Source organism: Dama dama, chromosome 23, assembly GCF_033118175.1.
Source record: "Dama dama isolate Ldn47 chromosome 23, ASM3311817v1, whole genome shotgun sequence".
NCBI classification, from domain to species: Eukaryota; Metazoa; Chordata; class Mammalia; order Artiodactyla; family Cervidae; genus Dama; species Dama dama.
In genome coordinates, this window is record NC_083703.1 from 51,574,756 (window position 1) to 51,589,567 (window position 14,812).

Here is a 14,812-nt window from a genome sequence, read left to right on the forward strand (position 1 = left end):
GCCCATCTAACTGTGGTGTACTGTGTTAAGCTAAGGTCCTCAGTGGGGCCAAATGTCTATTCCTTTTGTATCTTGGTGGAAAAAAAATCCCATTGCTGATTTTTTTAAAAAATCAGATATTTCTGTCTTTTTCTTTCTTTTTTAATAAACTTATTAGATAGTTTGAAATTTACACTGAGATTAGAGATTTCAGGGACTATGGAACTGCATAAAGGGGGAAAAAATTTTCATGTGAATGAAGTCAGACGTGCCAAGTAAGATCCAACAGTGTACTGGATGTTCTATTTCTTTTCTTCATTCCCACAAAGAGCAGTTACTAAGTAACTTTTACATTTGTAATAGCTAAATAGCAAAGAATACTTAGCTTATTATGAGGATCTTGAACAGTAGCTTTCTTTTTAAAGGTTAACTTATTTTAAAAAAATTATTCATATTTCATGCCAAAATATTATAATGAAAATATTATAAAATTAATATATATAGACCAGGTTAACATCTTGGAATAATACACCATCTACTTAGACTGTTGGGAAATAGATCAGTTGTAGCTAAGCAATTCCATTTACCAGGGTAGGGATTCCTAAAATGTGTTCTACATCAGTGTATCCCCTGTCAACCCCCATTCCTCCCTGAGAAGGGAGGACTCATAAGAAACAGCCAGCCTCCAGGAGCACTGAGGCAGACATCTCTTCTTTCTGATGACAGTGCTGTCTCTAGTACTCCCTGTCTGTATCTCTGTTCAGAATTCCCCCAGAGTTTGTTGGTGGTGCCACCTAGTACAAGGACCCCTACAGGGTGAGATTCTCACACCACTGGTTCACTCCCAGCTGGCCTATATGATGACTGCCTTTGGCCAGAATAGGTTTCCTGCCTCTGGTGGCCAGTTTGGCACAAGTTTGGCAGTGTGTGCAGAGGAGTTCCTTGAGGAAGGAGCAGTTGGTTTGGTAGAATCTTTTATAGAGATTTGATCTTTGCCAGGGCATCTTTTATGTTATCTACTATTTTTTTAAATGTCATCCCTCTCCCCTTCAGTTCAGTCGCTCAGTCATGTCCGACTCTTTGTGACCCCATGAATTGCAGCACACCAGGCCTCCCTGTCCATCACCAACTCCCAGAGTCCACTCAAACTCATGTCCATCGAGTCGGTGATGCCATCCAGCCATCTCATCCTCTGTCGTCCCCTTCTCCTCCTGCCCCCAATCCCTCCCAGCATCAGCATCTTTTCCAATGAGTCAACTCTTCGCATGAGGTGGCCAAAGTATTGGAGTTTCAGCTTCAGTATCAGTCTTTCCAGTGAACACCCAGGACTGATCTCCTTTAGGATGGACTGGTTGGATCTCCTTGCAGTCCAAGGGACTCTCACCTACCCCTTGCCAAAATGTACATACACACACACACTTTTTTTTTTTTAAACTTTTTATTTTGTATTGGGGTAAAGCCAGTTAACAACATTGTGATAGTTTCAGGTGAGCAGTGAAGCAGTGAGCAGTGAGCAGTGAGCAGTGAGCAGTGAAGTGACTCAGCCATATCCATTCTCCGCCAAACTACCTTCTCATCCGGCTGCCACATAACATTGAGCAGAGTTGCATGTACCATACAGTAGGTCCTTGCTGGTTCACCTTTTTAATTATAGCAGTAAGTACATGTCCATCCCAAACTCCCTAACTATCCCCTCCCCCCTTCTTTCCCACCAACCACTCTCCACCACCCCTGCCCTGGCAGTTCTAAGTTCATTGTCTAAGTCTGTGAGTCTCTTTCTGTTTTATAAGGAAGTTCATTTGTATCATTGTTTTAGTAAATCTTTACATATATCTTAACAGTGTTTTTGCTTTCACTAAGGTACTTCTCAGTCAGTCATCTGATAAAAATAACACATTTTTAACGGTAATAATCAACATTTATTGGCTGCTTTTTATTTGTCAAGTACAGAAAAGATCCTAGATGCATTATATTAATGCATTTCTAGCACTTAAACCATCCTATTTTAAATAAGACTATATTTTGTAGCTATTTCTATTACTTAAAGATTTTAACTCTTTTGGTTCTCTGATTCTTTTGGCAAACATTTTTTAATTGAGTTATTATTGTGTAAAACATTACATAATCCCTGCACTATACAGTATACTCTTTTTTAAAAAACTTTCTATTTTGTATTGAGGTATATATCATTAACAAACAGTGTTGTGATAGTTTCCGGTGAACAGTAAAAGGACTCAGCAATGCATATACATGTATCCATTCTTCCCCAAACTCCCCTCCCATCCAGGCTGCCACATAACATTGAGCAGAGTTCTGTATACTATAGAGTAGGTCCTTGTTGGTTATCCACTTTAAAATAGCAGTGTGTACATGTCCATCCTAAACTCCCTAACTATCCTTCCCCACCCCATCATTCCCCTTCCCCCACAACCATAAGTTTATTCTCTAAGTCTGTGAGTCTCTTTCTGTTTGGGGGTTTTTTTTATAATTTTATTTATTTTTGGCTGTGCTGGGTCTTCATTGCTGCTCATTTTTCACTTGTTCCAGCAAGCAGTGGCTACTCTGTAGTTGTGGTGTATAGACTTCATAGTTGCAGCTCAGTAGTTGTGATTCCTGGGCTCTAGAGCACAGGCTCAATAGTTGTGATACACTGGCTTAGTTGCTCCTTGGCATGTGGAATCTTCCTGGACCAGGGATCAAACCTGCATCTCCTTTGTTGGCAGGTGGATTCTTTACCACTGAGCCACCAGAGAAACCCCTCTTTCTGTTTTCTAAGTAAGTTCATTTGTATCATTTCTTTTTAGATTCCACATATAAGGGATGTCATAGGATATTTCTTCCTTGTCTGACTTACTCACTCAGTATGACAATCTCTAGGTGTGTCCATGTTGCTACAAATAGCACAATTTCATTCTTTTTAATGGCTGAGTAGTATTACAGTGTATATATGTACCACATCTTCTTTATCCATTCTTCTGTCAATGGACATTAGGTTGCTTCCATGTGCTGGCTGTTGTAAACAGCACGCACACACATACATGTTTTGTCCTTAGTATTTTGTCCTAACTCTTCAGAGTTTTCAGATACTTCAGTATCTACCATCTATTTTATCCTTTCAGGAATCCTTTGAAGCATTGTCCCAGTGAGGTATATAGATTGACCAAATATTGACATCTACCTAGTGGCATTCTGGAAACAATATCCAGAGTTGCTGAGTGCAAACCTGTCCCTTTTTCCACCATATTTTCCATATGTTTGCCTATTTTTTCTCTTACTCTTCCCAACATGTGCATTTAATCTCGTTTTTCCTAATGTAAGAATTATTTTACCAAGCAAAATTTGTCTACTGAGGGGTATTTCTAAAGGATTGAGGGATAGTCTTGACTGTAGCAGGAGTCAAGTGAAGCCCTGTTAGCAATGTGGAAGAGTTAAGTTTGCACAGCTGTAACTTTCTTAGAGCTGTACAATATGTGTGCTAGATATATTTGGTAAAGTACTCCTGAACTACTGCTTTCTCTTCCTAGCAGATTTGAGTGTAAGAAAAAGGAAATTATATATTTGAATAAAATCTGCAGAAAAAGGCTGAATGTTCATAAATAAATATTACACATTACTTATGTCTGGAAGTTCTTAGGAGTTTCCATGAGATGAAATAGTGCTTTGCAGCTGTTGACTTCCTGGTGTAAGTTATTAGAAGTTGGAAATTAAATTGATAGTAACACTGAGGTTTCTGATACAACCAGTCAAGTATCTCCATGTTGTCTATTATATAAATATACTCTTCCAGGAACCAACAAGGACTCTAAAGATTTGCAAACACATTTGTAATGTGCCTTTGATTAATAAAAGTAGAATCATTTTGTTTGACGTGGTTTTATTTTGTTTTGATTTTGGCAGTAGTCATAGTTGTAATCCAGTTACCATTATGGGTCTTGATAATCAAGCCTGGCAGTTGCTCTTTATTTTCTAATGAATCAAAATGACAAGGAAAATTCTAACATGAAGGTATGAGCCACTTTATCACTGTAGCTTATCCCATAAAGAAGGGGACAACCTTCATTCATGGAATTTTAACTGTATAGTGATCAGTAAGTATTATTAAACTAATCAGCAGAAATAGTCCCCTTTTAGTGCTTAAACATTATTTGCTGTTTTCTGATTATTAAAACTAGAGCATATAGGCTGAGGGCACTGGCTTTGGAGTTGGAGAGTCCTTGACTCCCATACACACTTGGTCAGTCATGTCTATGTCACCAAAACTCCTCATCTGTAAAATAGGGGAGATTTTTTTTTTCCCGCCACGCCACACAGCTTGCAAGATCTTAGTTCCCTGAACAGGGATCAAACCTATGCCTCCTGCAATGGAAGCACAAAGTCCTTACCACTGGACCATCAGGGAGTTGCCCATAATCTGATTTAATAAAGTGTTTAAAAAAAAAAAAAAAAAGAAGAAGAAAATCAAAATGACTAGTAAGCTACAAGCCATTATTAACATTTTGATATGTTGGAGCTTCCAGTTCAAGATGGCAAAGTAGAAAGATGTGCGCTCATCTCATTCTGCAAGAGCCCCAAAATCACAACTAGCTGTTAAACAGCCATCGACAGGAGGACACTGGAACCCACCAAAAAAGATATCCCACATCCAGAGACGAAGAAGCTGCAGTGAGATGGTAGGCGGGGCACAATCACGATAAAATCAAACCCCATACCCAGCGGGTGGGTGCCCCACAAACTAGAGAACAATAATACCAAAGAAGTTCTCCCACTGTTGTAACTGTTCCAAACTCCACCTCAGGCTTCCCAGCCTGGGGATCCAACACAGGAACTGGGAATCCCCAGGGAATCTGACCTTGAAGGCCAGTGGGATTTGATTATAGGACTTCTACAGAACTGAGGGGAGCAGAGACTCCAGTCTTGGAAGGCACAAACAAAATCTTGCCTACACCAAGACCCAGAGGAAAGGAGCAGTGACCCCATAGGAGACAGAACCAAAACTACCTGCTAGTGTTGGAGAGTCTCCTGAGGAGGCATGGGTCAGCAGGGGCTCACCACAGGAACAGGGGCACTAGCAGCAGTGGGGCGGGAAGGCCCCCCTTGGTGTAAGCCCTCTTGGAGGTTGCCATAAACCCTACCATAGAGCCTGTAGACCCAAGGGCTGGGTCACCTCAGGCCAGACAACTACCAGGGAAGGAGTGCAGCTCCACCCCCCCCCACCCCCCCCCCACCCCCCCCCCCCCCCCCCCCGCATCAGCAGATAATTGGATTAAAGTTTTACTGAGGGAGGCCCTGCCCACCAGAGCAAGACTCGGTTTTTCCCACCTCCAGTCCCTCCTATCAGGAAGCTTACACAAGTCTCTCAGTCTCCTCCATCAGGGGGCAGACAGAAGAAGCAAGAACCACAGTCCCACAGTGGCTTAAACAAAAATCATATTACAGAAAGTTAATCAGGATGAAAAAGCAGAAAGTTATGTCCCAGAAGAAGGGATAAGATAAAACCCCAGAAAAACAATTAAATGAAGTAGAGATAGGCAACTTCCAGAAAAAGAATTCAGAATAATGATAATGAAGATGATCCAGGATCTCAGAAAAATAATTAAGAAGATGCAAGAAATGTTTACCAAAGACCTAGAAAAACTAAAGAACAAAGGTGAATAATACAGTGGAAAGAATCAATAGCAGAATAGCTGAGTCAGAAGAGCAGATAAGTGACCTGGAGGACAGAATGGTAGAAATCAGTGCTGCAGAACAGAATATAGAAAAAAGAGTGAAAAGAAATGAAGACAGCCTAGGAGACCTCTGGGGCAACATTAAATGCCCCAACATTCACACTGTAGGGTCCCAGAAGGAGAAGAAAGAAAGGACCTGAGAAAATATTTGAAGAGATAATAGCTGAAAACTTCCCTAACATGGGAAAGGAAATTGTCAACCAAGTCCAGGCAGCACAGGGAGTCCAGGCAGGATAAACCCAAGGAGGAACACACCAAGACACATGGTAATCAAACTGACAAAAATTTAAAACAAAGATAAAATGTTAAAAGCAACAAGAGAATTCCCATCAGGCTATCAGCTGATTTCTCAACTGAAACTCTACAAGCCAGAAGGGAATGGCACAATATATTTAAAGTGATAAAAAGGAAGAACCTATAACCAGGAATACTTTACCCAGCAAGATTCTCCTTCAGGTTAGATGAAGAAATCAAAAGTTTTCCAGACAAGCCAAAGTTAAGAGAATCCAGCACCACCAAACCAGCTTTACAACGAATGCTAAAGGAATTTCTCTAAGCAGGAAACACAAGAGAAGGAAAAGACCTACAGAAAATAAACCCAAAACAGTTAAGAAAATGGTAATAGGATCATTGCAGCCATGAAATTAAAAGACGCTTACTCCTTGGAAGTAAAGTTATGACCAACCTAGATAGCATATTAAAAAGCAGAGACATTACTTTGCCAACAAAGGTCCATCTAATCAAGGCTATGGCTTTTCCAGTGGTCATGTATGCATGTGAGAGTTGGACTGTGAAGAAAGCTAAGCACCAAAAAATCGATGCTTTTGAACTGTGGTGTTGGAGAAGACTCTTGAGAGTCCCTTGGACTGCAAGGAGATCCAACCAGTCCATCCTAAAGGAGATCAGTCCTGGGTGTTCACTGGAAGGACTGATACTGAAGCTGAAACTCCAACACTTTGGCCACCTCATGCGAAGAGTTGACTCATTGGAAAAGACCCTGATGCTGGGAGGGATTGGGAGCAGGAGGAGAAGGGGATGACCGAGGATGAGATGGTTGGATGGCATCACCGACTCAATGGACATGAGTTTGAGTGGACTCCAGGAGTTGGTGATGGACAGGGAAGCCTGGCGTGCTGCGATTCACGGAGTCGCAAAGAGTTGGACACGACTGAGCCACTGAACTGAACTGAACTGAGCTGAATAGGATCATATATATCAATAATTACCTTAAATATAAATGGATTAAATGCACCAATCAAAAGACATAGACTGGCTGGGTGGATGAAAACATGTTCGTGTATGCACTTCCACTTAGCACATCATTTTGCTTAACCCTCCAAATTGTATGTAATTATTTTATATTAGGTTAATCATGTTCCCATTATGGCTTACAATTATAATCATCTTTTTTTTTCTGGATATTGATTGTGAAAACTAATAAACATCTTTTACTATTGTGATTATGTAACTATTATTCACTTAATACCATTGTATCATGATTGGTCAACAAAAAAATAACAGAACTCTATATCACCAAAATTACCATGTAATAGAAATACCTGCAATCACTTTTTAAAATCCAGATGCATATCTGAATTATCTAGGAATTTTTTGAAAAATGCAAGTGCCAAAGTATTGCTTTTTTTTCACCAGAGCTCTAGATATGTTTCTAATGAGCATCCATGTTTAAAAACAACTGAATTATATGATGATCTTTTACTTTTATCTAGTTTGTTTTACTTTTTCTATGTCATATTCAGTGCTCCCATTTCATTTAGTTTATGTTTTTCAATTTCTCCATCTCTTTTTTTGTTGTTCTTTCTCAAGGCTTTATCAAAGGTAGCATAAAAGCTTTTGCATACTATATATAAATAATATGCATAATATATATATTTTAGAAAACTTATGAATTTTTGCCTAACTAAAAAATGTATGACATTTTGATTCCACCTATCTGACTTACTATGAATAGAGTGCTAGATTTCAAATTTTTAAAAAAAGATATGCAACAAGCAACAGAGGTTCACTGTATTAGCACAGAGAAGTATAGTCAATATCGTGTAATAGTTTCAAGATCTATTTTGAAATTATTTTCAAACTATCATGAAAATAGTTTCAAAAATAATGTATGTGTATATTCACCTTGCTGTGCATTTGAAACATTGTAAATCAGCTATACTTCAATAAAATATAAATATTAAGAGAAAAAAACAAATAAAAAAACATTTTGCTATGTTGGCTTTAAGGCTTTTTTCTGCCACACATGTCCACACCTATATATACACATGTATTTACATATATAATCCACCAAATTGGGATCATATTTTGTATACAATTTATATATTGCTTAATTTTTCCTGCATATCTTTATTAAAATTTAAAAGTTAATGAAAACAGGTTTTCATGGCCAAATAATATTATAACATATGACTCTATATAATTATTTAATCATTATCTTCTTGTGAGACAGTAAGTTATTTCCAGTATTTTAGCATTATAAATATTATTACTTTAAAAGCTCAAGAGTTTTTAAAAATCTTTAAACTTCTTTTATTTCCCTTTCCACTTCTTTGAGGTGAACATTTTCATGTATTTATTGATTATTGCCTTTATTTCAGTGAAGTACCTCTCTGTGAATACCTTTTTGTAAAGTGTTTTAGGTAGGATAACAAGCTTCTGGAATAGTGCCAGATACATAGTAAGTACTAAATAAGTATTTGTGGTGTGATAAATGAATTAATAGCAAGGATATTAACCCTCATCTGTCATATTTGTTTTAAATGGGATCAAGCCTTATTAAAAATTTTTCCTCTATACATGTCTTATACAAAATAATGTAATCATGGTTTTTAGTGTTTATAACCTAATTTTTTCTCATTCTTTTGTTTCCCCACAGTTCATCCATGAGCTCGGATTTCCCACATTACAACTTCAGGATGCCTAATATTGGATTCCAGAACCTGCCACTCAACATATATATTGTGGTTTTCGGCACTGCTATATTTGTCTTCATCCTTAGTTTACTCTTCTGTTGCTACTTGATTAGGTAATCAATTTTCATTCTATGTTGCTTTAATATATGTTAAGCAGTCAATAATAAATCAGCTTTCTGCCCTTAAAGTGTTTTAAACCTATGGTAATTAACAAATGTTCTAAAATTAAGGTGGGTCCATGATTCATTCATTCTCACAAATCCTCCACAACTAGCTCATTCTCTTTAATATTATATTTATAGATATAATATTTATGAATTTTTATTAGTCACTAAGCCATGTTTGACTCTTTGGGACCCCCTGGACAGTAGCCTCCAAGACTCCTCTGTCCATGGGATTTCCCAGGCAAGAATACTGGATTGGGTTGCCATTTCTTTCTCCAAAGGATCTTCCCAGCCCAGGGATTGAACCCTCATCTCCTGCTTGGCAGACAGATTCTTTACCACTTCGATACACTTTAGGAATCAATATTTATTAGGTACTTACTGTGTGCCAGACCCTGTGCTGTGTGTGCACTGCAATTAAACAAGGTAACCTTATTATCTTTATTTTTCAGAAGTTAAATAATTTCCCTATAGTCACACAGATGAAAATTGGTTAGACTTGGGACCCAAAGCTAGTTGTGTCTGACCTTAGAGCATGTGCTCTTAACCACTTAAGAAAATAAAAATAAATCATATTTTTCAGACTTCATTTCCAAAATAACCACTTCAGAATTTCATAATCACACTCAAAGGACAGATTTGTACACTGAGGATATTCTAAAACTTTTCTATTGAAGTACAGTTGATTTACAATATTAAAACGTTTTTGAGCCTGGAATTTTTTAATGAAGACGAGAACCTACTTTACTTTTCTTTTAGTAACAGATGGCAAGCTGTTAGGTTGGCCAAAAAGTTCATTCAAGTTTGCCCATAAGTTGCTACAGAAAAAAACAAACGAACTATTTGGCCAACCCAATACTTAAGAAAAACAAAATATTCCCCATTCTTACCTCCTTTCAAGCTTCCCTGGTGGCTCAGATGGTAAAAAATCTGCCTGCAATGCAGGTGACCCAGTTTCAATCCCTGGGTCGAAAAGATCCCCTAGAGAAGGGAATGGCTAAATAAGTCACAATTTATTATTACTAGAATGTTTCCTGGAATAGCAAAAAGATATTTCTGTTAAATGCATCTGCCATAGCAAATGCAAGACAAAATAGTGCAATCTAAAATATTAGTTAAGGCTTCTCTGGTGGCTCAGTGATACATAATCCAGCCTTGTCCAGGAAGATCCCATATACTATGGAGCCACTAAGCCCATGAGCCACACTACTGAGCCTGTGCATTGCAACTGCTGAAGCCTACACACTCTAGAGCCCATGCTCCACAGCAATAGAAGCCACTGCAGTAAGAAGCCCATGCACTGCAGTTTGAGAGGTAGCCCCTGCTCACAGCTAGAGAAAAGCCCACGCAACAACAAAAACCCAGCACAGCCAAAAATAAATAAATAAAATTTTAAAAAATAATAATAATAAAGAAGTTCAACAAACCACAGAAAAATGGGCTTTTGGAGGGGAGTGTTTTCTTGTAAAATGGCTGACAATCCATGACTAAGAGAAAACATTACACACATGCATGCATGCACGCATATACACACAGAGAGAGAAATGAATTTCTGTAAAAAGAGAATTTTGCTACATGGCATATCTAAAATATTTAAAAACTTACATCCTCACAAAAACCAGCACACTGATGTTTGTAGAAAGAAGCTGTACCCATAATTACCAAAACCTAGAAGCAACCAAGATATCTTTCATTGAATGAATGAATTGTAGTAATCTAGATAATAGAGTATTATTCAGCACTGAAAGTAAATGAGTTATATGTAGCATTGAAAAGACATAGAGGGATCTTAAACACATATTTCTAAGTGAAAGAAGCCAATTTGAAAAGGCTACATACTATATGATTCTAACTATATGACATACTGAAAAAGGCAAAACTATGGAGACAGTAAAAAGATCACTTGATGCCAGGAGCTAGAGGAGAGGGAGGGATGAACAGGTGAAGCAAAAGAATGTGTAGGTCAGTGAGACTATTTTATATGTTACTATAATGGTGGATTTCATTTGCATGGTCTAGGACATCTTCATTTTGTTATCCATAAGGAGTATTTCTAGCATATCCAGTAAAAGCATGTATGTTTTATTTATTTATTAAATTTTTTATTTTATATTGGATATAGTTGTTTAACAGTGTCATGTTAGTTTCAGGTGTACAGCACGGTGATTGTTATACATATATATGTATGCATGTAACTGCTATGACTTTGGTTACTTTGTTTTTCTGTGACAGAGTAAATCAGCTTTCTCTCTCTCTTTTTTTTTTCTTATTCAGCTTTTTCTGATTATTTCCATCCTAATAAGAGTATGATTGGAGTAGTAAATAGCAACCCACTCCAGTATTCTTGTCTGGAAAATTCCACAGACAGAGGAGCTTGGTGGGCTACAGTCCATGGGATCGCAGAGTTGCACACAACTGAGCACACCCAGAGTATGATGGAGGACTGATAGTGCTTTGGGGATAGTATTATGTTAAACATAGCAAATGTTATGTTTAGCTTAAACATAACAGGATTGGATCTTAATAGATTTGTAGTAGTGATCATACTCTGTTCCTTGACAAATTGAGTCATTGTTACCTGAGTAGTTCTCATTTGGGAAGCATCTCAGACCTTGTTGAATAACTGGTGAAGTAGTTATTACAGTTTCTCAGGAGCATTCCTTCTCTTTCTTCCATCTCATTCATGGTTGGCTAGTTCACTCCATTGAGTTTCCCTGGTAGCTCAAATGGTAAAGAATCCGCCTGCAATGCTAGAGACCTGGGTTCAATCCCTGAGTTGGGAAGATCCCCTGGAGAAGGGCATGGCAACCCACCCCAGTATTCTTGCCTGGAGAATCCCCATGGACAGAGGAGCCTGGCAGGCTATAGTCCATGGGGTTGCAAAGAGTCAGACACAACTGAGTGACTAAGCACTGCATAATGGTAGATACCTGTCATTGTGTATTTAAAAAAAAAAAAAAAAAGGATCTGATTTCTCAACAGAAACAGTAAAAAAAAAATAAAAGCATGGATATTCATTAAAAAAAAAAAAAAAAGAGGCTCACTTTCCCCATTACCGTTCAATATTGTACTAGAAGTTCTAGCCAGAAGATTTAGACAAGACAAAGAAATAGAGGGTATTCAATTGGAAAGAAATAAGTAAAACTATCTGTTTTTGAAGATGACCTGATTCTATATATAGACAATCCCATAGAATATATACACACGCAAAAAAAAAAATCTAGGACTAACAGACAAGCAAACTTTGAGAATATAGAAGTAAGACCAAAAAAATCAGTTATATTTCTGTTCACCAGCAAGGGACAATCTGAAAAGGAAATAGATGAAACATTTACAGTAGCATCCAAAAGAATTAAAATCCTAGGAAATAAGTTTAACCAAGGAGGTGAAAAGCTTATACACTGAGAACTATAAAATATTGCAGAAATAAAGAAAACCTAAATTAATGGAAAGATTTCAGGAACTGGAAGACTTAATATTATTAATATGACAATATTCCTCAAAGCAATCAACAGATTCAGTGCAAAGATTCAAAATTCCAATAACCTTTGATACAGAAATGGAAAAACTGATCCTTGGAGGTCTTAATGACCCAGATAACCACAATCATGTGATCACTCACCTACAGCCAGACATTCTGGAGTGTGAAGTTAAGGGGGCCTTAGGAAACTTTACTGTGAACAAATACCAGACCACCTTACCTGCCTGCTGAGAAACCTGTATGCAGATCAAGAAGCAACAGGACTGGTTCAAAATTGGGAAAAGAGTACATCATAGCTGTATATTGTTGCCATGCTTATTTAATTTTAACTTATATGCAGAGTACATCATGTGAAATGCTGGGCTGGATGAAGCATATGCTGGAATCAAGATTGCTAGAAGAAATATCAATAACCTCAGATATGCAGATAACACCACCCTTATAGTAAAAAGTGAAGAGAAACTAAAGAGCCTCTTGGTGAAGGTGAAAGAGGAGAGTGAAAAGGCTGGCTTAAAAGTCAACATTCAAAAAACAAAGATCATGGCATCCAGTCCCATCATTTCATGGCAAATAGATGGAGAAACAATGGAAACAGTGACAGACTTTATTTTCTCGGGCTCCAAAATCATGCAGACGGTGACTGCAATCGTGAAATTAAGACATTTGCTCCTTGGAGAAGGAAATGGCAACCCACTCCAGTGTTCTTGCCTGGAAAAGTTCATGGACAGAGGAGCCTGGCAGGCTGCAGTCCATGGGGTTACATGACTGAGCATGTGTGCACGAGGGTGGAGGGAGATGGGTTGGTAGCAATAAACTGGTAGAACTAAAAAAAAAAAAAAAGATGTTTGCTCCTTGGAGGGAAAGCTCTGGCAAACCTAGATCGCATATTCAAAAGCAGAGACATCAATTTGCATCAGTCTGCCAACAAAGGTTCGTATAGTCGAAGCTGTGGTTTTTCCAGTAGTCTTGTATGGATATGAGAGTTGAACTGTAAAGAAAGCTGAGCACCGAAGAATTGATGCTTTCGAATTGTGGTGCTGGAGAAGACTCTTTGAGAGTCCCTTGGACTGCAAGGAGATCAAACCAGTCAATCTTAAAGGAAATCAATCCTGAATTGGAAGGACTGATGCTGAAGTTGAAGCTCCAGTATTTGGCCACATAATGCAAAGAGTCAACTATTGGAAAAGACCCTGATGTTGGGAAACATTGAGGGTAGGAGGAGAAGGGGATGACAGGATAAGATAGTTGGATGGCATCACTGTCTCAATGGACATGAGTTTGAGCAAACTCTGGGAGACAGAAAAGGACAAGGAAGCCTGCTGTGCTGCAGTCCATGGGGCGCAAAGAGTTGGACACAATTGAGCAACTGAAAAATAACAGTTCATTTATAACTGCAGGGGGCCCCAAATAGCCAAAACATATAAATATATATTGAAAAAGAAAAAAGGCAGGAAGACTCATACTTCCCAATTTCAAAACTACTTTAAGCTACAGTAATCAAATGCGGTACCAGCATAAGAATGAACATACAAATCAATAAAATAGAATTGAGAGTCCTGAAGTAAATCCAAACATCAATGATGAATTGATGTTTTGGTTTTTTTTTTGGGGGGGGGGTGGGTTGTGGCTCTCCATATAGGTTTTTTTTTTAATGGAAATAGTTGATTTAAAATGTTGTATTAATTTCTGCTGTACAGCAAAATGACTCAGTTATACATATATTTTTTTTTAATATTTATTTATTTGGCTGTGCCAGGTCTTAGTTGCAGCATGTAGGTTCTTTGATCTTCAATACAGCATGCAAGATCTAGTTTCCTGACCAGGGATTGAACCTGGGACCCCTGCATTGGGAGCATAGAGTCTTAGCCACTGGACCACCAGAAAAGTCCCAATATATACATTTTTTTCCATTATGGTTTATCACAGGATATTGAATATAGTTCCCTGTGCTACACAGTAGGACCCTGTTGTTTATCCATGTTGCTGTTGTTGTGCTCAGTTTCTCAGCTGTGTCTGACTCTGTGCGACCCTGTGAACTGTAGCCTGCCAGGCTCCTCTTTCCAAGGACTTTTCCAGGCAAGAGAACTGGAGTGGGTTGCCATTTCCTACTCCAGGGAATCTTCCCAACCCAAGGATCAAACCTGTGTCTCTTGTGCCTACTGCATTGACAGGTGGATTCTTTACCACTCCACCTCCTATACTATGTATAATAGTTGGCATCTGCTAACTGCTATCTGATTTACTATCATACTTTGTATGATAATCTCTGGGTTCATCCAAATGGCATTATTTCATTCTTTTTTTTTTAATTTATTTAATTGGAGGCTAATTACTTTACAGTATTGTAGTGGATTTTGCCACACATTGACATGAATCAGCCATGTGTGTACATATGTTCCCCATCCTGAACCCCCCTCCCAGTTCCCTCCCCATCCCGTCCCTCAGGGTCATCCCAGTGCACCAGCCCTGAGCACCTTGTCTCATGCATCAAACCTGGACTGGCGATCTGTTTCACATATGATAATATAC

At 38.3% G+C, this 14,812-nt stretch overlaps 1 protein-coding gene and 1 non-coding gene across 2 annotated transcripts in view; one reads left to right on the forward strand and one right to left on the reverse strand.

Moving 5' to 3' along the window:
* RNF24 (ring finger protein 24) overlaps nucleotides 1-14,812 on the forward strand; it is a 107,252-nt gene that overhangs the window by 53,575 nt on the left and 38,865 nt on the right. The window contains exon 2 of the mRNA XM_061126687.1: nucleotides 8,602-8,751. Coding sequence (XP_060982670.1) covers nucleotides 8,609-8,751 — 143 coding nt within the window. The 5' untranslated portion in view covers nucleotides 8,602-8,608. The remainder of the gene's footprint in view (nucleotides 1-8,601; nucleotides 8,752-14,812) is intronic.
* On the reverse strand, nucleotides 4,306-4,378 carry TRNAG-UCC (transfer RNA glycine (anticodon UCC)). The gene has a single exon. It is a non-coding gene; the product is annotated as a tRNA-Gly (tRNA).